The sequence below is a fragment of the Sminthopsis crassicaudata genome, chromosome 4, assembly GCF_048593235.1.
Source record: "Sminthopsis crassicaudata isolate SCR6 chromosome 4, ASM4859323v1, whole genome shotgun sequence".
NCBI classification, from domain to species: Eukaryota; Metazoa; Chordata; class Mammalia; order Dasyuromorphia; family Dasyuridae; genus Sminthopsis; species Sminthopsis crassicaudata.
Window position 1 is genome coordinate 444736830 of NC_133620.1, and position 25623 is coordinate 444762452.

General features: G+C 38.8%; 4 protein-coding genes across 4 annotated transcripts; all 4 read right to left on the bottom strand.

The window, feature by feature from the left end:
- Window positions 1-2870: 2870 nt before the first annotated feature.
- Window positions 2871-4651, bottom strand: LOC141541441 (C-C motif chemokine 4-like). The gene is made up of 3 exons (XM_074265550.1): window positions 4330-4651; window positions 3640-3754; window positions 2871-3259 (listed from the first exon to the last, which is right to left on the bottom strand). The coding sequence occupies exons 1-3, from the start codon at window positions 4400-4402 to the stop codon at window positions 3145-3147; spliced, it is 303 nt and encodes a 100-aa protein (XP_074121651.1). The 5' UTR covers window positions 4403-4651; the 3' UTR covers window positions 2871-3144.
- A 3222-nt stretch (window positions 4652-7873) lies between these two features.
- LOC141541442 (C-C motif chemokine 4-like) lies at window positions 7874-8793 on the bottom strand. The gene is made up of 2 exons (XM_074265551.1): window positions 8576-8793; window positions 7874-7992 (listed from the first exon to the last, which is right to left on the bottom strand). The coding sequence occupies exons 1-2, from the start codon at window positions 8646-8648 to the stop codon at window positions 7874-7876; spliced, it is 192 nt and encodes a 63-aa protein (XP_074121652.1). The 5' UTR covers window positions 8649-8793.
- A 7615-nt stretch (window positions 8794-16408) lies between these two features.
- On the bottom strand, window positions 16409-18182 carry LOC141539999 (C-C motif chemokine 4-like). Its single transcript, XM_074263513.1, has 3 exons — window positions 17975-18182; window positions 17271-17385; window positions 16409-16837 (listed from the first exon to the last, which is right to left on the bottom strand). Exons 1-3 carry the CDS (start codon window positions 18048-18050, stop codon window positions 16750-16752), a joined length of 279 nt encoding a protein of 92 aa, XP_074119614.1. The 5' UTR covers window positions 18051-18182; the 3' UTR covers window positions 16409-16749.
- Window positions 18183-23476: 5294 nt separating this feature from the next.
- Window positions 23477-25212, bottom strand: LOC141541443 (C-C motif chemokine 4-like). Its single transcript, XM_074265552.1, has 3 exons — window positions 24891-25212; window positions 24318-24432; window positions 23477-23892 (listed from the first exon to the last, which is right to left on the bottom strand). The coding sequence occupies exons 1-3, from the start codon at window positions 25033-25035 to the stop codon at window positions 23805-23807; spliced, it is 348 nt and encodes a 115-aa protein (XP_074121653.1). The 5' UTR covers window positions 25036-25212; the 3' UTR covers window positions 23477-23804.
- Window positions 25213-25623: the final 411 nt, after the last annotated feature.

Genomic DNA, 25623 nt, shown 5'->3' on the forward strand with positions numbered 1-25623 from the left:
TTCATTTTATCTTCTCTTTTTTTCTCCTTTTTGTTTTTTTTTTAAATCTTTTTCTTTTCAAATGTGGTATTTAATTGAGGGTTTTTAATTTGCCCTTTTTTTAGTTGTAAAGCCAACTCACTGATCTCTTTTTCTATTTTATGGAAGTAAGCATCTAGAGATATAAAATTTCCCATAGTAATCACTTTGGCTGCATCCACAAAGTATAGTATGTTGTCTCATTCCCTTGGACAAAATTACTAATTGTGTCTATGAATTGTTGTTTTGCCCATTCATTCTTTAGTATAGGGTTATTTAGTTTCCAATTAATTTGGGGGCTATTTTCCTCTAGCCTTTTATTGCATATGCTATTTATTGCATCATGATCTGAAAAAAATGCATTAATATTTCTACCTTTCTGCATTTGATTTTGAGTTTTCATGCCCTAATATGTGGTCAATTTTTGTATACTTTCCATGAATCACTGAGAAAAAAGGAAACTCCTTTTTGTCTCCATTCAATTTTCTCCAAAGACTTCTTACCTAAGTTTTCTAACATTCTGTTTACCTCCTTAACTTCTTGCTTATTTATTTTGTGTTTTGATTTATCTAGTTCTGAGAGAGCAACGTTGAGACCCCCAGTAGTGTGGTTTTGCTGTCTATTTCTTCTTGCATCTCTCTTAAATTCTCCTCTAGGAATTTGGCTGCTACACCACTTGGTCCATATATGTTTAGTAATGATATTCATCTTCATTAGTATTGATGTTCATTAGTATTGATGTTCATCTTCAATATCTATAGTAGCCTTTAGCAAGATATAGTTTCTTTCCTTATTTCTCTTAATTAGATCAATTTTTGCTTTTGCTTGATCTGAGATCAGGATTGCTACCCCCACTTTTTGTATCACCCTGTTTCAGGTGTGTTTCCTGTAAACAACATATTGTAGGATTCTGGCTTTTAATCCAGTCTGCTAATTGTTTCCTCTTTATGGGGGAGTTTACCCCATTCATATTTATGGTTAAAATGACTAATTCTATATTGCTTGCCATCCTGTTAACCCCTACTTGTGCTTTTCTCCTTTCCTTCCCTCTTACCCCCCTCCCCAGTATTAAACTTGTGAGCACCACTTGCTTTTCACAGCCCTCCCTTTTTAGTATCCTTTCCATTCCAAATTTTTTCCTCCTTCCACCCACTTCCTCCCCTAGGTGGCAGGTTGTCCAAGGCATGTTAAATATGTTAAAATATATGTTAAATCCAATATATGTATACGTATTTATACATTTATCTTGCTAAAGAAGAAAAAGGAGGGAAAAATCTGGGAAAGAAAACAAAATGCAAGTAAATATCAACAGAAAGAGGGAAAATGATATATTGTGATCCACACTCAATTCCCACAGTCCTCTCTCTGGGTTATATGGCTCTCTTCATCACTTAACAATTGTAAGTGGTTTGAATCATCTCACTGTTGAAGAGAGTCATGTTCATGAGAATTTAGTTTTATCTATCATTTTCTTTACCTCAACTTCCCATCTTCCTCACCCTCTCTGAGCTTCTGGTTGATAAGAGAAACAAGATATGAACATATTTCTTCAGCCAATCCAAACACTCCTTCTGTCTTCACACTCTTCATCTAAAGATTTTTTCTAATTTACCCTAAAGGATGGGATTAACTAGTTGCTTAAGACTTTTATCTAGTACCTTATGACTTACTTTAAAAGAGTTAGAGCCACTTGATTTTTTTTCTTGGCTAAATCAACAGCTCATCTTTATACTATATAGCATATATATGCATTGACATGCAGATTCCTGTCTTTATAAACTCTCATTTGAAAACAAATGTCAGAGGCAGGATAAGGATTCACATCTACTGAATCTAAATCAAAAGTAATCAATTTAGTACAGATGCCTCCAACATTAAAAGAAGTACTTGTTAGGCTAAAGTTAAATATACTGAATCTGTGTAGAAGCCCAGCTTAGGTAAGCTGTACATGGTCACTCAGATAGTGAAGCCAGGATTTGGCCTAATTATTCTGACTCTACATGTAACACTTTTTTCTGCTATTATGTCATGAGAAATAATTCCCATTTGATCACCTCTTCCCTCATTCTCTTTTTGTGTGACACTGAATTTCCATTGTGCCCTGAGCATATACACTGTTTCCTGAAAGTTCTCTGACAACATCTCAAGATCATAGGATTGGAGACACGGAAGGGAACCCACCAGACATCTAGTTCAAGACATAAGCAACTAGAGCGTCTCTATAACTGATCACCTGACTTCTGTTTAATGACCTCCAAAGAGAGGAGCCAATTGCCATACTAGGCATCTGGTTTCAGGTTTGGAAAGTTCTAATTAGTGGGAGGTTGTTATTTATCCTATTATTAATCCTCTACCTCCTTGTCATTTCTACCCATTGCTCATTTGGGCAGAAACACTACAAGCCTGACCCTCCTCCTCATAATAGCTCTTCAGATACTTCAGTAAAACTACCATAACTGCCATGAATTCTTTCCTTTCTTCATTAGCCATCCTTCAACTCATCCTTAAGTGACAGGGACTCTGGACCATTCTTCTTCCTGATTAAACACTACTGCTAACCCAATATCTTTCTAAACTGTAATGCACAGAATTGAACATAGTATTAGAGGCCAGACTACGGTGGGATTAGCAATCTTTCTTCTGGGAACCTATGCCTCTCGATGTAGATTAGACATGTGGGGGCCCTTGAGTTTGCTGAATCAAAATGAGATGGTAATACACTTCAACAACCATTTTTTTTCATTCAGAATAAATGCTGCCTAAATCATCTCCCCCTTTCTAGTATGATAGTAAAGGAACTCTATCGGAGCAATCCTATTTCTCTTGGGAAAACCAAAAAGACACAGAAAACATAATGGCTTGAAAAAGCTTTATTCTGAATTCTTTGTCCAACACATATTCATGGAACTCAGCAGATGGCCCCAGGTTTCAAAGGAAGCAAAGGTTAGGGCCTAACCCCCATGAGGGACAGGTGTCCTTCAAAGTGCAACTAGTACCAACAAATACCAAAACTTCCAGCTAATAATTTAAATAAATTAAATTTAACTGATTAAAACAAGCCAGGAAGGCTGGGTTCTGGGGTGATTTCATCTGAATGTGGAATTCCTTGGGTTAGTCCATATCCTTTTAAGATTCATTGTTCTGGACTCCTGTGGCCTTTAATTTCAGGTCATTCATATAATCCTGAACCCAGGCATGTTTAGGGTTGGCACATATTTCCCAATTCTCATTGTTGAAAAACCTGTGGAGTGAGAGAAGAGATGAGAGACCCAGAAGCTTTTCAGCTGGAGATGAAGGGAAGGTTACTCAGTTCCCCACTTCCCAATTTCCTCTAAATGTCTGGAAGCGATTACCCACTTTTCCATTTTCTGAAACCTATTGAGTACATCTGTCTCTTTCTAGAGACATGCCCGGGAGACATTTCTTAGCCTTCTTCCACTATCATTGGAACTTGGAGGCAATTATTCCTGGGAGAACCTAACCTGGGCATGGAACCACAGGGGCTATGGCAGCCTCACCTGAGTTGCCTCAGCGACCCCTTTGGCCAAATTCCCAAATGGTTTCATTTTTCTTTCCTTTATCCCCTTTATTCTTTAAGGAGACTCGGGGGTAGATACTTACACCACACCTGGTTGAGAACAACGGCTGCTGGTTTTATAATAGCCAATCACAGAGTTTCTGGAAATTCGGTTTTTGACATAGTGGAAGCAACAGGTATCAGAATGGCCGGGACCAGCTGTAAAGGAAAGAGTTGCCTTAAGTTAGTTTGGCCATAGTCTCACATAGCACATTCCTTAGATGCTTTTCATCAAGTACACTCCTTCATGTCTCCCTAACCTTGGTTCTCTCCAGCACCAGGTATGATTCCCATTGCACCTGGAGGAAGGCAGACCTGCTCTCCTCATCTCCATAAAGGGACCTAGGGAAAAACCTGAAATAGGAGAGCTAGGAAGAATGGCAGAGATCTACTCATGCAACTCCTATCTTTTATGGAGGAATCCAGTTGCTGCAGAAACCAAGAGTATTTAGTATCAAAGTCAGAACTAGAACCTAGTTGGACTAGAGGACAATCTAATGCCCCTTCTTCTCTTTTCTCCTGCCTTGAACTTACATGTTAACCAGCACATATTGTCAAGGGCATGTTAATGCTTTCAAGCCCCAAATCTATAGAAAACCTCTTACATCTTCACTCCCCTCTACACCCTCATCAGATTCCTTTAATCACACTATGGCTCTCTCTGATCAAGGCTCTGTCCAGCTCACAACCAGAACCTGGGCAAAGCCACAAACATTAGGAACAAGCCCACTTACTTATTGCCGAGCATTCAGGAAAATTGAAGGCCATGACCATGAGGATGGAGAGTGCAACCACAAAGAACTTCATGATCCTGAGAGGAGAGAGGAGCTGGAGGAGCAGAGCACAGGCTTAGACACACTGTAGCTTTGTGTCTATCTCATTTTTTGGTCCCCTTTTTATAGGATTTTGGGAGTTCATGAAAAGAGGGAACCAACAGAAAATGAATGGAAATCCTAAGAAAGAGATGATGTCATTGTGAGAAATCAGAAACGAAAATGCAAAGTTGCTACCAGGAGCTGACATTTTCTTCCTCATTGCAGTTTTACCATTTTATATATGTGTGTGTGGGGGGGGTTGTAACTTACAGCGAGAAGGAATGAAGAGAGAAGGTGTTGAGGAGTGGAGATTGGTGCTCAGGGGGGTGTGATGAATTTGAGTGGTAGTAGACATGGGCAAAGCTAACTAAGAAGGATAGTAACATTAATCACCAATTGGAAGTTGGCATTCAGAATGAATTCTAGATTGTAAGATTACAGATTTAGATTTAGATCTATCAGGGCCCTTAGTGATCATCTACTTTAACTTCTCATTGATTATAGCCCATGTGTCCTCTATGGCTCTTTATCCAATTACTCAGTTCCATTGATGAACCGCTGAACTTGGCTCCGTATTTTCCTCATCCTTACACCCTCCCTTACCTTATAAAAGCTTGTTTGGAAGATTCAGATGTTGTTCCCTAATTCCATAAACTGGACCATCAATTAGTTCCTTTCTCTTTGAGATTATCAGTTCAAAATCAATTGAATCGTGCAGATTTAAGCGATTTTTGCAATAAGGTATAAGCTATGGTGGTTCCATAAAAACAGCTGGTACAAAGCATCTTTCAAAAGTCTGGGACACACTCTCCCAGAAGAACATCGAGAATCCAGGGGGAAATGGGCTTCAGCTTAAAGAGTGTAGAGATGATTAGGCGACTTGATGACTGTGAGTTTTACTTGTGGCAAAGGCATAAATCATAGCGTCCAGTTGCTGGAAAGTTTTTTCCATTCATGGAGTAGTTAAAGAGTTCCATTAAGCATGATGAAACTTCTTGGTTTGTGATGGAGACCATGATGAAATAAGAGCATTGATAGAAAATAATGGAAAAATAAGAAGTCCAAAATCTTCCAGAAGTATTGCACCCATACATGATGTAATCCACCAATATTTGCAAGCTTGCTCTTCTTCTAGCCACATCGGGGATGTAGTTTAGGAGAAGTAAACACATCTTAATTAAAAATCTCTCCTTAGTCATTTCCTCCTGCACAGCAGAGATATTGTTGGAAAGCAGGGAAACAGCCCAATTTCTGGAATTGATCTCTTCTCAACTCCCTTGATAATTCATAGATGATCCCTGGGCTGAGGTTGTTTCCTTGACCTATCCTAATGTAATTCCTGTGTAAAGTCATTCTAATTCAAAGGTGAGCTGAGACATTACACCTACACAGGCTAAAGGGATTGTGTGCTTTAGTTTCCCTCATATAATAAGTTTTATAGATAGGTAGATATAGATGTACACACACACACATGCCTAACAAAAGTATGAGGCTGGATTTAAGCTCAGGTTCTTCTCACTCTAAGGTTGATATTGTGCCATCTAGTGACCTCACCTAATTTTGCCCTAAAGATTTCAATTAAGCATGATAAACTTTCTTGGCTTCTGAGGAAGGCAGGCTTATTCTTTTTATCTCCACTTTATTCATGGTAAAATTGCATCTTGAAGTATATGGTGTGAGATTTGGGTCTAAATCTATTTTCCCAGCAGTTTCAAGGAAGAGAGTTCTTACCCAATAAGTGATGTCCTTAGATATACTATGGTATGCTCTGCCATTTTTTTCTGCTTCTGTGTGAGAGTTCAGTATAAATGAGAAAGGGGAAGAACTTATACCATGATAGCAAAATATCTGTGGAAGTTACTGAGTATGCTGATCATTGAGATGACTTATCATGTTATTCAAAAGACTGATGATAAAATTTGCTTCCCACTTTTGTCTGGCTGTACATAGACTAGAGAGCACTAGAACGAGGCAAACATTGCAGCCACGGCTGATGTCTGAAATGGTTATGTTTGATAATACTTATTTGTACATTGTACCTTGTTATTGTGTCTCTGTTTCTCTGTCTCTTTCTATCTCTGTCAATCTCTTCCAACTCTCTGCCTTTGTGTCTCTCTCTTTTTCTGTCTCTGTGTCTCTCTTTTTCTGTCTCTATCTCTGTCTTTGTCAATCTCTGCATCTGTCTCTGTGCATGTCTCTGTTTGTCTATGTCTCTTTCTGACTGTGCGTGTGGTTCTGTTTCTGTCTCTCTGTCTCTGTCTGTCCGTCTGTCTCTGTCTTTCTTTCTCTCTTTTCCAATCTAGTTTTATTTGTCACTCTCTCTCTTAACCTCCACTTCCCATGTTCCTCACCCTCCCTGAGCTTCTGGGTGATAAGAGAAAAAAGATATGAATATGTTTCTTCAGCCAGTCCAAACACTGATTCTGTCTTCACACTGTTTATCCAAAGATTTTTTCTAATTTACCCTCAAGGGTGAGATTGGCTAGTTGCTCAACACTTCTTATATATCACCTTATGATTTACTTTATTTTATAAGTATAACTTTTTTGACAATATATATATGCATGGGTAATTTTTTATACCATTATCCCTTGCACTTACTTCTGTTCTGACCTTTTCCTTTCCTTCCCTCCACCCCTTCCCCTAGACGGCAGGCAGTCTTATACATGTTAGATATGTTATAGTAGATCTTAGATACAATATATGTGTGCAGAACCGAATTTCTTGTTGCACAGGAAGAATTGGATTCAGAAGGCAAAAATTCTAATAATATAAATACCCCAAACTGCCATCTCATAATTCATATAAATTAAATTTCATTGATTAAAAACAACCCAGGAAGGCTGGGGTCTGGGGAGATTGCATCTGAATGTGGAATTCCCTAGCTTGGTCCATTTCCTTTAAAATTCATTGTTCTAAGCCTCTGAAGCCTTCAATTCAGCTCTCAGTCATGGATGTACTTCTGAACCCAGCCATCATTTGGGTTGGCACACTTCTCCTGCCCCTTTTTGGTCAGGAAACTGTAGAGTAAGGAAAGAGAATATGAGAGATCAAGGACCTTTCCAACTGGAAATTAAGGGGAAGTCTCTCTGTTACCCTTTCCTCAACTTTCTGTAGATATCTGGAAGGGACTAAGGAAACACTCTCCCAAGTTCTGAAACCTCCATCAGACCCACAGAGTCCATCTGTCTCTTTCTAGAGACATCTCCATGAGAGATTTTCTCAGCCTCCTTTCTGACCTCGAATTATTGTTGCTTCCATTCATCCCTCTCCATTGGAGAGTGTTGTTCACCTCTTGCTCCCAGAAAGACCAAACCTGGACATGGACCACATGGGCCACTGCTCTCCCTTTTATCTCCCTGAGCTCTCTGATGTAGCCATTTGGCCAAATTGCCAAAGAGCTTCATTCTCTCTTACTATCATCCTACCCTAAATCCTCTAAGAAGCCTCAGTGGGTAGATACTCACACCACAGCTGGCTGGGAACACAGGCTGCTGGTCTTATAATAGTCTGTCACAAATTTTCTGGGGATCTGCTGTCTGACATGAGAGAAGCAGCAGGCGGTGGGAGTCTTGGAGCCCAATGTAAAGAAAAGAGTTGCATGAAATCAGTAAGACCATACAGTCAACTTGCAGATTCCTTGGGTATTCCCATTATCTCAGGAACAGGTTCTTCATCAGACACACACTGGGGATGTCCTTTCTCATATCTCCCCTCTAGTACTAGGCATGGTTCTCTGGGAAGGAGGAAGATGAGACTTGACATTCCCATTCCCAGGTGGGTATCGATGGAGAAAACATAAAAAGCTAGAGATGGATGGGATGTCAAACATCACACTGTTCAGATTCTTTTTTAGAGAGGAAAATGCTTGTCACAAGTAATTTAGTGTCAGAGCCAGAACTAGGACCAACCTGGATAAAGGCTCAGTCTAGTGATTCTTGCTTGTCTTGATGTTACATATTAAATAGCAAATCCTGTCAAGAGCATATTCTTAATTACAAGTCCAAAGGCATAAAATCCTATGTGCTCCTGCCCCTATCATTCAGGGTTCCCCCTCCCCACACTCCCAGATCTCGGTGGTTAGACCAGCTAATCTGTTAGGGTTGTCTCCATAGTATGACTAGAGCCTGGGTACAGACCCAGAGGCAGCAGGAAACTTACCTATTTGGTGTAGAAGATGCCAGAGAACTGAAGATCATGATTATGAGTATGGAAAGGGCAGCCACAGAGACCTTCATGATCCTGAGAGGCAAAGGGGGCTGTGGGAGCAGAGCACAATCTAAGAGACTCTGCAGATCTCTGTCTCAGACTCGTGTTTGGACCCTGATTTTATAGCGGCATCTGAGAGAACCCAGGGAGATGGAGGCAACATAAGAAAGTAGAAATTCCTGTGTAAAATGTATGATGTCATGGGGCAGAGAGGGATTGTTAACTCAAAAGTTAAGAAATGTAACACTGGTGTTAAAAAACTGAGATACTCATCCCCAAGCCAGTTTCTTCATAGGAGAAAAAGAAGGGGGAAAATAGAAAGGAGAAGTGTGCATGTGGTAGATAGTAAGGATGTTAAAAGGGAAGTGGTGACAGATGAAAAAGTGCAAAATCAAATAGCAAAGGGCAGTCAGTGTTCATCATTTATCTAAAGGAGTATTCCTACTGCCTTGATATCAGAACAGCCTATATTTTAGGAGTGTAGATTTAAAACTAGAAATGTCATTAGTGATTTAGTCCAACACCTTCTTTTTGCAACTTTTACAACTAAAGAACCTGTGGTCTAAAGAGATCTGACTAATCATAGATCAAAATGGCGATCAGAAGCACATCTGACTCCATATTTTTTCACTTAAGAAGAAGAGCCCCTACAGAGAAACTCCTCTGCTGTTATCAAGACGCTCAAGGAAATTTTTTGTGGAAATGGGGACAGAGCAAGAACAGGCGATGGGAACATTTAATTTTGTTTCATTCCTTTCTTTCTCCCCCCCCCAAGTTTTCATTTCTTTTTAAATTATTATTTAATAGTTTTTATTTACCAGATATATGGGTAATTTTTCAGCATTGACAATTGCCAAACCTTTTGTTCTAATTTTTCCCCTCCTTCCCCCCCCCGCCCCCCCGTAGATGGCAGGTTGACCAGTACATGTTAAATATGTTAAAATATAAATTAAATACAATACATGTATACATGCCCAAACAGTTGTTTTGCTGTACAAAAAGAATTGGACTTGGAAATAGTGTACAATTAGCCTGTGAAGGAAATAAAAAATTCAGGTAGATAAAAATAGAAGGATTGGGAATTCTATGTAGTGATTCACACTAATTTCCCAGAGTTCTTTCCCTGGGTGTAGCTGGTTCAGTTCACTACTGCTCTATTGGAACTGATTTGGTTCATGTTCCATTCCTTTCTATATGATGCATCCATTTGCATAACTTTTTAAGAGTACAAGAATTTTTGATATAAACCATTTAATCCTCACAATTATCCTGTATTCTTATATCCATTCTATTTATGAGGAAATGACATTTAGTGAACTGAATTCTATGGTTGAAGACAAGAAGACCTGAGGTGAAGTCCTTTTACTAAACCTTAATACCATGTGATTTTTAACTCACAGCTAACAGTCTAATAAGAAGAAATGTAGAAGAGTGGCTACAAAATTATTGGTTATTGTAATGAAGCATCTTGTCTAGTTTCCATAACTAGTGAGTAACAGATTCTGGATCCAATCTTGGCCTTTCTGACATCAAGGAAATTTACATAAACTGTGGGGGGCACTTAAAGGGAAGGAGGCAATGTGATACTGTAGTGGGGTTGTAGGTATGGAATAATGAGCAGAATTGCTAGATATTAATACAACATCATCATAGACATGTCCTTTTTTTAAAAAAAAAGAAAATGAAGTTGATTTATAATCAACAAAACATTATGTGGAGAAATGCTTGAGATGTGGATATAATAGATAATGTTGCCACCAGATGAATTCAGGAATGATTGTAAGGTATCTCCTTCCATTTCCCTCCAGATTTCTTTTGATACAATCTTTCATGTCTAGTTATGGTGATTCTTTGGAGGATATTGCACTATATTATATAAGATGCTATATCTGATTTCTGTCTGCCTGCCCTCCAGTTTTCCTAGAATTTTTGTCACATACTAATCTTTCCCCAAATGGGTGACATTCTTGAGTTGGTCAAACTCTCTTTTGGTATATATACAAGCACCTTCACAATGAAAGAAATGGAAGTAAGAGAAAAACTGATGAAATGACTATAATATCGTAGAGGGAAGCAACTTTGAATGAGTTAAGAATGCTGATGATTGCAATGACTCATTATTCCATGAGAAGACTGAAGATGACACCTTTTTTCCTCTCTTTTGGCATGGAGGTGACAAATTAGAAGTATCAAATCAGTGAAGCATTTTCAGTCATTGCAATGTTTTCGATTGCTTTGCTATTTTTACTTAATCTGTTATATGAAAGGGTTTCTTTGGAGAAATGATGGCAATTAGTGGATAATGATGGAAAATCTAAAAGAAAATTCATCTAAAAGGAAAATCAAAGTGTAAATATGAAATTATTTTTTAAAAAAACACAGAGAGTAGAGAAGAAACAAGAACAGAAGACCATACCAACAAGCAGGGGAGTTTACCACTGTGATAAATGTAATATATACTTAAAAATAATCAAACTGCATTCAGTAAAATGTCACAGATTCATACATCTTCCTCTTTTCTGTATTTCTTTATAGATTCAAATATGATCATTCATTGATATTTTATTGTTTATAAAAAAAAAAAGGAAACACTTTATAGTCTATAAGGGTCATGGCAAATATGAAAGAAATTAGACGAGACATTATAACATGGGTTTGGGGATCACTCCCTTTTAGTCAATGGTTTTACTTCCAAAAAGTCTGCCTAGTCCTGGTATAGATTTGGACTGTGGTTCTTCTCTTCAATTCCTTCCATGTGCAGAGTCCTAAGTTGATCTTTCTCCTGCTCAATGTTGTCTAAGTCGTGGGAGAGGAAAAGAAAAAAAGAAGGAAAGAAGATCTCAGCCAAGAAGGAAGAGGGAAGAGAAAATCAAAGCAGATTTAGAATTCTCCCTTAATAATATAAAAAAAAAATTGGACTTCTTTCTCCAACTGAGTTTCATTCACAAATGAGCATCCCACTTATATCACTAGATGAGATTTTCTGGATTTTCTCTGCTCTTTTTCCCTTCAGAAGAGGTAGTATAATTTAGTGGATAGATGGCTGACCTTAGTTCAAATTCAGCCTCTGAAACTTACAGAATGTCCTTGGGCAAGTCACTCAATTATGTTTATCCTTCAAATACCTCATTCTCCTCCTTAATCCTTGAAATTCTCTGATCTCATTCCTGAGCCCTACTTTTATGTTTCCAACCATTTGGAAAAATGCTTCACTGGGAGATTCAGTTAACATTTCAAACTCACCATACTCCAGACTCCTACAAAAACCCATGCCTGATTCCCCATATATACAGTACTTCTCTCTATCTTCTGTAATTAATGTAAATAGATTTTAAAATTTACTTCTCTGACAGTGTGTAGTTTCCTTCCATTGGACAATATTTCATTAAATACAAATTCCTTCTGAGTAGGGATTGTTTCATTTTGTTCTCTCTGGGACCTCACCACCTAGCACACAGAATATGGGAGTCACGTAATAAAAACTTGTGGAATTCCAATAAATGTTGTAGAGGGATTTGCTGTCCTAGGTGGAAGATTGGGCTCAATTGACCTCAAAGTTCCTTCCTTGCATTTTTCCAGCTCTACTCTTATTCAAGAAACTATGTACACACAATTAGAAGAGTTCAGAAAATGCACTAACCCTCTCCAATGAAGATGGGGAATTTGGAGTGCGGATTATTGTATAAACTGCCAGATACTGTGGCTGTGTTTGTGAGCTTTGCTGAACTTTCTTTCCCTCTTCTTTGTTGGAAGAGACATTCAGAAATGAAGGATGTTAAAAATGTGTTCCTAACAATAAGATTAAGTTGTAAAGACACATATTTTGGATTTCTCCATTTTTTCTGTGACCATGTTAGGTCTCTTCAATTCTTAGAAAAACAAAGAAATTCACTCTCACACACTGTAGTGACCAATCCAGCCCAGCCTGGTGGAGTAAACAGCTTCTTGGCATTGAAATTGTGAATCCTGTCTTGGTCATTTCCTAGATGAATTAAAAATCATATTTCATGTTTTACACAACTTCACATGTCCCTTCTCAATGAAGAAGAGTTCGGTGAGAAGGGAGGAAGAACATTTGGAACTTAAAATTTTAAGAATAAATATTAAAAATTGTTTTACGTGTCATTTAAGGGAAATAATAATAAAAAGAAGAAAATCATACTTCATCTCCTCAGCAACCTGTCCTGTGCTATATGCAGTAAAAGGAACATAATAGTATCCATAGACTGCACATGATGCAATAGATGATGACCAAAAAATAAAAAATATTTTCCTCCACTTTCCATGGTGGTTCCTTAGAAAAACTGCTCTGTGATAATTAATTTTTGCTTATACCTTGACAATATTGCATTTTAAATTTTGGGAGAGATCACAGTAACCTAGTCCAAAAGGTGACTAAATCACCACTGTCACATTCTCTGAAAATGATCACTAGCATCTATCTAAAGAACTCCAAGGGAACCCACACTGCTTGAGGCAATATATATATAGTCAACTATAATTGTAAAGAAGTTTTCCTAATGCCAGACCTAAATTTAGGCCTTTAAAAATAATGGCTATTACCCAGGTTCTGTCCTTTGGACTGAAAGAGCACAAATATATATTCCTCTAGAAAAACAAAACTTTCTATCTCTGGGACCTCACTACTTAGAACAATGTTTAGTTAGCACAGGGTAGCCACTCAATAAAAACAAAAACAAAAACAAACAAACAAACAAACAAAAACTTGTGGAATCCCAATGAATGTTATAGAGGAGATTGCTGTCCAAGGTACAAGATTGGGCTCATCGACCTCAAAGGTCCTTCCAGGCCTGCATTTCTCCAGTTGTATACTTGTTCAAGAAACTATCTATATGTAATTAGAAGAGTTGAGAAAATGTACCACCACTCTCCAAGGAGGATGGGAAATTTAAAGTGCTGACTATTTGTGTTGGTGAGTTCTGCTGAACTCCCCTCCCCCTACTCCCCTCTTCTTTTAAAATCTTTGTTGCAAGGGTGATTTATTGGGTAAGAGACATATGATGTTAAAAATATGCTAGCCAAAATAAGATTAAATTGTAAAAGAAGAACAAGAAAAGTACAAACACATTCTTTGAACTTCTCCATTTTTTTCTGGGGCCATGAAAAGGCTCTTCCATTCTTAGAAATACAAAGAAATTTCCTCTCATACACTATAGTGAACAATCCAGCCCAACCTAGTGGAGTAGACAACTTCCTGCTATTGAAATTGTAAACCCTGTCTTGGACACTTCCTAGATGAATTGAAAATCAAATTTCATGTTTTACATAACTTCACATGTACTTTCTCAATGAAGAGGGGTGAGATAAGGAGGGAGGAAAGGAGAGCATTTTGAACTCAAAGTTTGAAAAGATAATGTTAAAAATTGTTTTATATGTAACTGGAGGAAAACAAAATATTAATTAATCTTAAAAAAAGAAAATCATACTTTATCTCCTCAACAACCAGGAAGGAAGGAAGGAAAGGAAGGAGGGAAGAAGAAAGAAAAGAAGGAAGGAAGGAAGGGAGGAAGGAAGGAGGGAGGGAAGGAAGGAAGCAAGGCAGGAAGAAAGGAAGGAAGGAAAGAGGGAAGGAAGCAAGAAGGGAAGGAAGGAAGGAAGGAAAGAGGGAAGGAAGCAAGAAGGGAAGGAAGAAAGGAAGGAAGGAAGGAAGCAAGAAGGGAAGGAAGAAAGGAAGGAAGGAAGGAAGGAAAGAAGGAAGGAAGGAAGGAAGGAAGGAAGGAAGGAAGGAAGGAAGGAAGGAAGGAAGGAAGGAAAAGAGCATCGATGAAAAATTTTGTAAAAGACACAGCTAAGCATGAAAGAAATTTCAGAGGGAGTCGCCAACAATCAGAAATTTCCCCACCATTGTGTTAAACTCATCATGTACTTTACATATAGATAGATAGATACTATAGATGTATATGCATACATGCATGTATATTGAAAAGCTTGTGTGTGTGTGTATGTTATTTTAGTGATTGAAATAAAAAGAGAAAAACAATGTTATGTTTATAAAGGTTAAGACAATTTTTATATCACAGAAATTGGGGCGCGGAATACTCCATAAATTCCATAAGAACTCCACAAATTCTCTCCATATGATAGAAACTACTTTCATATGGCCATTGACTGGAATTGCAGAACTCTGGCATGTCCTGTTGGAGGCCTGATCTGTGGCTTTTTTCTATGGCCAAGGTTTCTCCTTCCTCTCTCACCCTCTCAATCCCAGGGTCAATGAGCTTGGTGAACTGAAGTGCATAGGACAATTCAAGTTTGGGTAAGAACCCAGTAAAAACTAAAACCATAAAGAGTATCCTCAAAAAGTCAGAGAATTTGAGTGAGATGCTAGCGCATGCCTTCCAGAAACATCTGAAGTCAGATCCGGATTGCTTAGTCTCTGGAGAGGACAGAGGGAAAGAGGGCAGAGAAATATCATTGCATTCTCATGACTCAAGTTAAAATGGAAATGATGCTGAGTTCCTGGACAGTCCTTAAGCAGTAGGATGACAAGGCCAGCCAGATTTTGTGAATTTCCTATCCTCTTCCTTTCCAGGACAAGTAGTTTGTCATAAGGGATAGAAGGCTGAACTAGTCTGGAAGATGGTGGAAACTTGGGACATAGAGCTAAGACAGCAGGCTATCATTTAATTACGGTGGAGTGACTTGATTGGTTTTCTTAATGTTCAACTGCAGATTACAAAAAATACAGAGACATTGACATATATGCTTTAGTTAATTTTTTATTTAATTTAAAGCTAGGGTAAGAACCCAGATCTTGTGATTTGTAATCCAAGTCAGTTTCCTCTATGTTTCTCCTCCAAAGACAAAAATAATTTTTAGGTTGCTGTTAAACTGAATTTTTCTAGAAACCCAGAATGAGAATATGACTTGATGACAATTACACAATTAATGAAGGCAGGATTTGGTACTGATGATGCTCTGATAGCCAATAAAAACATTTTTTCTGATCCTACGCCTTTTGAGATAATGCTCATTCTGATAACTTCTTTCCTATTCTACTCTACTTTCCTTGGTGGTTCCTTAGAAAAATTCCTATGTGATAATTATTGTCTGTTTATACTTTGACATTGTTACAGAATCTTATATTGGGAGAAAACAAATCACTTTGTGGAAAAGCTGACAAAGAAATCCCCACTGTAACAGTCTCTGTGGATGATTACCTAGCCTCTATTTAAAGATCTCCAAGGGCACCCACCACAGCTTGAGGTAGTATATAACAATTTCATCAGCTCTAATTGTTAAGAAGTTTTCCTAATGTCAAACCTAAATTTAGGATCTTAAAAATGCTGGCTATTTCCCCAGGTTCTGTCCTGTGAATTCAAAGAATAAAAATTTATATTCCTCCAGAAGACAGAACTTTTAATACTTGAAGGCAGAAATCATATTTAAACTAGGTCTTCTCCCACTCAGCATCACTAATTCTATCAAATCATCCTCTTGTGATTCTAGGCACTTCATATTCTTCAGCTTTCCAATCTTCTACTTAAAGTATAGATTGCAGACATGATCACAAGATTCCACATTTAGTCTGAAAGACCGAGGACTATTAGGGTTATCACTTCTCTATTCCTGGAAGTTTGCTGCTTAATGCAGGAGATTTTCCCCCATCAACTTGCTGACTGAAAATGAAATGGTCATCTATTGAATCCCCAGAGATTTTACAAAAATACTGTTGTTTAATAATGTCACATCCATATGGTATGACTATAACAGAATGTGATCACCGAAATCTCACTTCCTCAAAAACATAAAAACCACAACAAAAAGATAAAGCTTTAGAAAATTTTATTCTGAAATCTTTGCCCAACAGATGTTCATGGAATCAAGCAAATGACCTCAGGATTCTAAGTGACAGAAGCTAAGCTGCCAAGAGAGATCCCCATGGGGGACAGGTACATTTCATAAGTGGAACAATAATACTAATAAATAACCACAGGTGTCACCAAATAATTTACATAAATTAAGTCTCATAGAGAAGAATAAATTATAATGGAGGAGAGCATTTCAGGAAAACTACACTTTGAGGATGATGCATCTGCTGGTGGGATTCCTCAGCTTGGTCCATTTCTTGTTAAGATTCATTATTCTACTGAGGTGTCACTGAGCCCCTCAGTTCAGCTCTATTTCTTCCACATAGCTCTGCACCCAGGCATCGGTGGGATTGGCACACACCTGCCGGCCCCTTTTGGTCAGGAACCTGGAGAGGGAGGGGAGGAGAGATTAGAGATCACGGAAGAAGAGGGGTTTCTTTCTGTTCCCTCCATGTCCAGCACAGACCGCTTCCTGCACATCTCTGCAGGGACAGAAGGGACAATCCTCACCTCTAGCAATATTTCTCAGATCCAACTGGTCATTCAGGTTTTCTCTAAAGACCTATCTAGTGGAGAGCCTCTCAGGAAGTTCCATCTTGGCACAAAAATTTGTTGCATCAGCTCATGTCTCCCCCTTAGGTGAGTAGCTCCCACCTTGCTCCATGAAGAACCCAACCTTAGCCAGAGACAATGTGGGGGACTACTTTTCTTTCTTACCAGGTGTCACCTGGGTCACCTGATTCATCTATCTGACCGAGTAGCCCAATGGTCCCCTTTCTTCTTTCCATCCTCTCTCCCTGTATCCCCTTAGATACTCACACCACAGCTGGCTGGGAACACAGGCTGCTGGTCTCATAATAATCTGTCACAAACTTTCTCTGGATCTGTTGACTGACATAGGAGAAGCAGCAGGAGGTGGGAGGATCAGAGCCCACTGGGGAAAAAAAAAAGGAAAAGATGAGATTAGTGAGACCATATGATCACACCTTACATTGCTTAGCTGCTGACTCCATCCCAGGGATATAGTCTACTAGGCACACTGGAGACATGTACCCTCATGTCTCCCTTATCCTGTTTCCTTCCAATACCAGATGTGATGCTCACTGTGACTGGAGGAGAATCCGACCAGCTGTCCCCATCTTTATTGGGGACATTTTGAGGAAATTTGTAGTGTGGGAGCTGGAAAGTATCTCATATCTATCCAAACAATTCCTGCGTTTGGTGAGAAAGTAATTTCTTGGAAATCACAAGAGTAATTAGTGGCAGAGTCAGTATGGGAACTCAGCCAAACTCGAAACCTGGTCTAGTGTTCTTTCTATTCTTCTGTCCTGTTCATCTAACATTTAACAAGCATATATTATCAAAGGTATGTTAATTAACTTCAAGTCCAAAAGGCTGCTAATCCTCTCTTTCAGGATTTCCCCGTCTCACCCTAGAAGATCCCTAAAGTCAGACTAAGATTCTATCCATCCCATGAGCAGAGCCTGAACACAGTCACAGAAGGCAGGAAGAAGCTCACTTACTTGGTGCAGAGGATGCCAGAGAACTGAAGGCCATGACCATGAGAAGGGAGAGGGCAGCCACAGAGATCTTCATCATTTTGAGAGGAGAGAGGAGCTGGTGGATCAGAGCACAGGCTAAGAGACACTGGAGATTTGTGCTTCTGTCTCTTTGGAGCTTCTTTTTATAGGGGCATCTGGAAGAACCCAGAAAGAAAAAACCAGAACAGAAATGGAAATTCCAATTGAGAGCTGATGTCATGGTAGGAGATGGAAACTAAAACTGAGCCCAGGAAATGTAAAGCTGCTGTCAAGGACTGAGATTCTCACCCCCAGGACAGCTTCATCATGGAGGAAATAAGAAAGGGGATCTACATGTGATGGGTGACAAGGGTGCTGAGGGGGAAGTGGTAAACTTGTGATAGTTGCAGCGACAGATAAACCTATGCAAAGACAAATAGGAAAGAGGGGTTTATTGAGCATGGACGTGAAGGAGTATTCAATCTGACTCTGCTGTGATATCATAACTGCCTAAATTTTACCATTGTAGATTTAGAGTTAGAAGGGTAATTCGAGTTCAATACTTATGTTACAACAAATCTTATGTTACAGCAAAAAAAAAAAAAAAACGATAAGAATGAAAAGAACAACAAAATAAATAACAACAAAAAAATAACAACAACAACAACAAAATGTGTTCCAAAGGCACAATAGTAGTCAGAAGCAGAAATCCTGGATATGTTTTCAGATCTGCTGACTCCACATCCATATTCACAGAAAATGCTAAATTTGCAGGAACCACAATTAGTTCTTCAAGAGCACTCATGGACAATGTTTCTGCAAATTGTGGTCATGAGCCAATCAATGAAATGCGGATTCCATTCCTTTGTCTGCTTTGTTGTGTGATGCTTCTAATCTGTATCATGTTATCACAAATTTCTTTTTCAGAATATAAAAGATTATGACTCTGATTATCTCATATTATCATCTTCGCAAATAATCTTATGAAGTAGGCAGAATTGGTATTCTTATGTCTCATCTGTTTAGGAGACTCACCTAGAGAAGAGAAAGGTTAAGAAGACCTGAGTCCTAATCCCAGGCCTGAGACTTAGCTCTGTGATCTTTCACTTCACAGGGCTCCTAGCCAACACTCTAACCAGATCATTGATAGACTAGTTGCTCTATAATTACCAGTTCTTGTGGGATGGCTTTTCCAAATTTTAATAGCCAGGAAGTGATATGTTCAGGACTCAACCTTAGGACTTCTGACTGTAGGCAGGATTTGATTAAATTAAATAGGACATTCTTTCGGGAGAAGAAGTAATATGAGAATGAAGGAGGGTACATATAAAACAATGACTACAACTATGGGGCATTTTTAAGTATACAACTATTGTAGATATCAGTACATGATGTTTTGTCCAGTGGAAATGAAATTCATGTTAAAGAAAATAAGATGTATTCGGAAAACAGTGATGGGTGAGAATATAGTTTTATTCTTTAATGAAGTGGTAGAGTAGGACAGGCATCTCCTTCAATTGTCTGAAAATTGTTTGAGAGAAAACTTTTTTATCTGGATCTGGAGTCAGCAGATCCCGGACCTGATCCAGGATCTGCCTCTCTTTACTGGCATTAACAGATTAAGCAAGGTCTCTCTCTTTAGCCTCCAGTATCTTTTCTTGTATGAGGAGGGTGTTGCACTTTACAATTAATTATCTTTCTAGTCCTAAATCTACACTCTTAAGACTCAGATGATTATGATGTCCGAGTAGTAAGATGTTTATGCTGTACAGTCATTCAAACCAAAAGCCACCCTCACTCTCCTTCCTAGTTGGTTTTGCATTTGTTTCATCATTCTCTGCTACTCTCTTTATTACTTTCCCACAGTTCCATTATCACACCACCACACACACATTTATTCTCTCTCTGTCCATCCCATTCTTTCTCCCAGGAGGAAACTGCCCTGGGGAACAAAACCTCAGCCCTTGCACAGCCTTGCATTCCCTGGGTTTTTTGTTGAGTTTCCAGTTTCCACTATGACACGTGCAGCTTCTTGTGGTATATGATGTAAGACATCGCTCTAACCCTGATTTCTCTCTGGCTGGTTTTCATGTTTCCCAGTAGTCTGGGTCACATACAGAATGCTGACCCAAGTGCATGATTTCTTTGGGTTTGCTCAACACCCTGCATTCATCTTCACTTGCTTGTTTTTTGATGAACAAAGTCTGGAGAAGAGCGAATGAAATGAGTGAAGCAATTTTAATGAAAAGAAATTCAAATGACTCCATCCTTGCAATAAGTGACCGTTCCAGCAGAAGACTGAAAATGAAGCCTGTTTCCCACCTTTTGATGGAGAGGTAATAGACTAGAAATGCTACATGAGACAGACATTTTCACCTATGGTAAATACTTTTCTTTTCTTTGATTATACATTATATAAATGAGGACTTTGTTGAAACAACTGACAACAATGCAAAAACAGGAGAAAGGAAAGAACAATAATGAAGATTGAGGGGAGAAAATAATGTCTAGAAGGCGAGACAAACAAGGGAATTGATTTCCCATTGTGATAAATGCTTTTTTTTTCTTAATTTTATGATCATAACATTTTTTGACAGTACATATGCAGAGGCAATTTTTTACATTATCCCTTGTACTCCCTTCTGTTCCGAATTTTCCCCTCCTTCCCTCCACCCCTTCCCCTAGAGGGCAGGCATTCCCATACATATTACCCATTGTGATAAACTCAATACATACCTAAAAATATCAAACTATATTCAGAAGATCACAAATTCATATGCCTTCCTCTTTTTGGTTCTTTATATGTTGAACGTTCGTATTTGTTGATATTTAAATGTTCAGAATAAAAATAAATTAATGAATAATGTGAGAATTGAGGCAATTTGGGAGAAACTCTAACAGAAATTTGGATATCACTTTCTTATGGTCAGTGGTTGGGTTTACTGAACCTAACTTTGACTTAAGTTGGATTTGGACTGTGGCTATTCTCTGGGCTCACAACTTCCTCTTCCTTTCTGTGCTGAGAGTCATGAATCAATCTTCCTCTTTCTTTCTTAGTGACCTACTACCTAAAGTGAGTCACATGGGACATAGAGGGATCAAGGGAATATAGAGATCCAATATGAGAATATAGAGATCCAATATGGGAATGCCACAGGAGTATGTCCTCAAAAGGCAGAGAATCAAAGGTTCAGTGCTGCAGTAAAGTCATAGAAACATCTTATTTAGATTTTCACTAGCCCACTTGAGCTCTGGGAGATGAAGGGAAAAGAGAAGGGAAGAGGGTCTCACCACACACTCCTGACATAAGAAAAAAGAGAGAAGGGGAATCCAGCCTGGACTTTACATTCCCTCTTGTCAACAACAACAAAAAAGAAGACATCTTTTTCCTTGAATGAGATAGAAACAAGGATCCCACTCACATGTAATTGAGATCAGATTCTTTGGGTGCCTTGAACTTTGTGCAGAAGTGATGTGGTGTAATGTTAAAAGGCTGAACTTAAAGTCAGGTCCAAATCCTGCCTCTAATACTGACTAGCGTGATCCTGAGCAATTAGCCAATCAACCCAGTCTTTAGACACTGACCCTTCTCTTTCCTTATCTTTTACATTCCCTGAGCTTTGCTGAACCTGTTCTCCTTCATTTTAAAATCTTTTTTTTCTATAGATGATGACAAGAGACATTCAGAAATGAATTATATAAAATATTCATTGACAAAAATAAAATTAAATTGTCAAAGGGAGACCAAGAGAAGCATAGATGGGTCTTTAGATTTTTCTCATTTTTTCTCCCCTGGGACCATTTTGAGACCCACATAACTCTTAGGGATAGAACAGGCTCAATTCATTTTCATTCCCTGTGGAGGCCATTCCAGACTAATCTGAGAGAGTAGAAATTATTCTGGAATTTAAAGTGTAGAGCAGTATTAGAATTCAATCTTGGACACTTCCTGGTGGGGAAAAAAATCAATGAATCTTTCAGAGCCTCAATTTTGTCATCTGTCTAATGGAGATAATAATAGTCCTGTCTATATCAAAGGACTGTTGAGGAAAAAAGTCAATTCCATGTAGACTTCAAAGTCCCCTAAGAATTGGAGTTCTGGACTGCAGAAGCAAGGATTTGGAGCTGAAGGACCTTAAAGGACGTGAAGCCCACCATGAATGAATTTTCCTTCCTGTCAAATCCTCCAAGGCACAGAGCTTTCCATAGAAACTTCTTCCCAATAAAAATCATGGTTGATGGAGCTCTTCTCTTTTCCCCACTGACCATTCCTAGTTCCTTTATATCATCTTCTTGGAATTCTAGGCACTTAATGTTTTTTATTGCCTTCCTCTAGACAATCTCCAGCTTCCCAATGTTCTCTGTGTGACCCTATCAGATCAGAAAAATAGGAATATTACAGCTCTATTCCTGGAAGCTTATATCTTAATATGGAATAATCTGGCATTTGGGAGTCAACCTGCTGGCCCTAGGTAAGATGTTAGTTCACTCAACCCACAGAGCAATCACAGGATTCTTGTTGTTCAATGATGCTGTATATATTCCAAGAAAAGTATAGCAGTGTCCAAAATTTATAAAGAAATAAGGGAGATGGAATAGGATAAGATGAGATAAAGACAGATGTATAAATTAATGGGAATGGGATAAGGTGTGTAAATTAATAGGAAAGGGAAAAAGCAAGAGACTAAGGGAAGCATAGGATAAGATGGGGTGCAGAAAGGTGTTGAGATTTACAGGAGGGAAATAAGATGGGTGGGTTAATGGGAATGGGATAAAGAAGGAGAAATGGGGGAAAAAATAAAGGAGGGATCCACAGAGGTTTGGGGGACTAGGTTAAGTAAGAACAATGCAAGCTAACAGGTAGAAGTAAAGTAGAAGAGATAACAGGGATAAGAAATAAGAGACATACACAAACATAACAATGATCAGGAGCAGAATTTATTAGGAAAAAAATAGGGGTAGTAATCATTGAGCTTAGAAAAAATCAATCATTAAAAAGATTCGGTCAAGAGAGAAATCTACATTATGTGTCAACCATATTAATATTGTTTTAGATTTTTGTGTACATATGTGTACATGCTTATGTATATATGAGTGTATATGTATAAGTATATAGATATATAGGTGTATGTATGTGTATGTACATATGTATGCATATATACATATATATTATATGTACACATAATATCCGTGTTTAATTATAATTATGGGGAAAGTGAGGAGGAGGAAAGGGGAAAAAAGAATAAAGTAATAAGTATATAACAGAATAAAAGAAAACCTACAAGACAGCAAAGAGTTATGAATACAATGTCTTCCATTATGATATTATTATATATGCTTTCTCCAAATGGAAATTTATTGTTACATATTTTTTCATATTTTGAATACTGCCCAATGTTCTATTAGGCAAATGACAATTTGTTGTTGTTATATTTCTCTCATTTTTTTTTCTATTTTATTTCTTGTTTTCCATTTCAAATAAATAAATAAACAAGAAAAAAGGTATGGATTTGAAAAGTTTTATTCCAAAATCTTTATGCTGCAGATATTCATGGAATCCAGCAGGTGACTCAAAAGACCCTAAGGAAGAGAGGCCAGGATGCTACTAGAGTTTCCCATGGGGAACAGTTGATTTCCAGAAGTGCAAATAGCAAAAACAAATACCCAAAGTGGATACCAAATAAATTACATAAATTAAGTCTCACAGAGAAGAATGAATTAAAATAGGAGAGAACATCTCAGGAAGGCTGGAGTGTGGAGAGAATGCCTCTAACTGGGGAATTTCTCAGCTTGGTCCATTTTCCTAAGATTCTTTGTCCTTTCTCCCAGGCCCTCAGTTCAGCTCCAGGTCTTCCACGTAGCTCTGCACCCAGGCATCGGTGGGATTGGCACACACCTGCAGGCCCCTTTTGGTCAGGAACCTGGGGAAGAAGAGGAAGAGAGATTAGAGATCATGGAAGGAGAAGTCTTTCCTTCTATTCCCTCCATGTCCAGCACTGACCACGTCCTGAATATCTCTGTACAGCCTTAGGGGACAATCTTTACTTCTAGCAATATATTTCAGATCCAACTGAGTCAGGTTCTTTCTAAAGACCTGTGCAGTGGGGAATCTCTAAGGAAGTTTCCTCTTGGCATAAAAAACTTGTTGCATCAACTGATGCAACCCAAAATTTCCAGAGAACCCAACCTTGGCCAGAGACCATGTGGGGGACTACTTTTCCTTGTCACCAGGAGTCACCCAGGTGACCTGGTTCATCCTTTTGGCCAAGTAGCCCAATGACTTAATTTCCATTTTCCATTCTCTCTTCCTGTATCCCCTCAAGAACTTCCCTGGATAGATACTCACACCACAGCTGGCTGGGCACACAGGCTGCTGGTCTCATAATAGTCTGTCACAAATTTTCTCTGGATCTGTTGATTGATGTAGGAGAAGCAGCAGGAGGTGGGAGGGTCAGAGCCCACTGGAAAGAAAGGGGAGGCAGGAGATTAGTGAGGTCATGATCATACCTTACAATACTTAGCTGCTGACTCCATCCCAGCACACACTCTGTATTAGAGACAAGGCCTCCCTGCTATCCTCCAACATCAGGTGTGATTCTCACTGTGCCTGGAAGAGAATCAGAAGAGCGGCTCCCATGCTCACTGTGTAGTGTGGGAGCTAGAAAGGATCTCACAGAAATACTCAGACAATTCGTGCCCTTTTTGCCCCCTTGCCCTATCTCCATCTAAGACTGAATAAGCAAATAATGTCAAGGGCATGTTAATACCTTCAAGTCCAAGACATATAAATCCTACTTGATCTTACTCTCCCCTTCCAGGACTCCTCCTTCTCAAGTTAGGATGATTCCTGTGGTTAGAGCAAGGATCTATCCAGCCCATGACCTCAGCCTGAGCACAGAGCAGGAGGAAGCTCACTTACTTGGTGCAGAAGATGCCAGAGAGCTGAAGGCCACGATGAGGATGGAGAGGGCAGCCACAGAGACCTTCATGATCCTGAGAGGAGAGAGGAGCTGATGGATCGGGGCACAGGCTGAGAGATTCTGGAGAGCTGTTCTCTGTCTCATGCTTGGACCCTCTTTTTATAGGGGCATCTGGGAGATCCCAGAAAGAAAGAACAGAACAGAAACAGAAATTCCAATGGAGAAGTGATGTCGTGGTAGGAGATGGAAACTAAAACTGAATCCAGGAAATGTAAGGCTGCTGTCAAAGACTGAGGATCTCACCCCGGGACAGCTTCACTGTGGGGGAAATAGGAGGGGGGATGAAGAGGGAAAATATCTGCCTGTGGTGGGTGGCAAGGGTGCTAAGGGGGAAGTGGTGAACTTGTGATAGCAGCAGAGACAGACGAAACCTATGCAAAAACAAATAGGAAAGAGCGTTTTGTTGACCCAGAACATGAAAGAATATTCAATCTGACCTTCATACTGTTTTGGTATCATAACTGCCTAGATTTTACCATTGTAGTTTTAGTTACATGGATAATTCTTTTTCAACACTATTATGTTCCAGAAAAAAAAAAAAGTCTTGTTCCAGAGAGAAGTGACTTGTCCAAGATGACACTAGTAGTTAGAAACAGATCCTGGATATATTTCCAGATCTGCTGACTCCACATTTTTGTATTTATAGATAATATCCTATAGGAAGAAACCAAC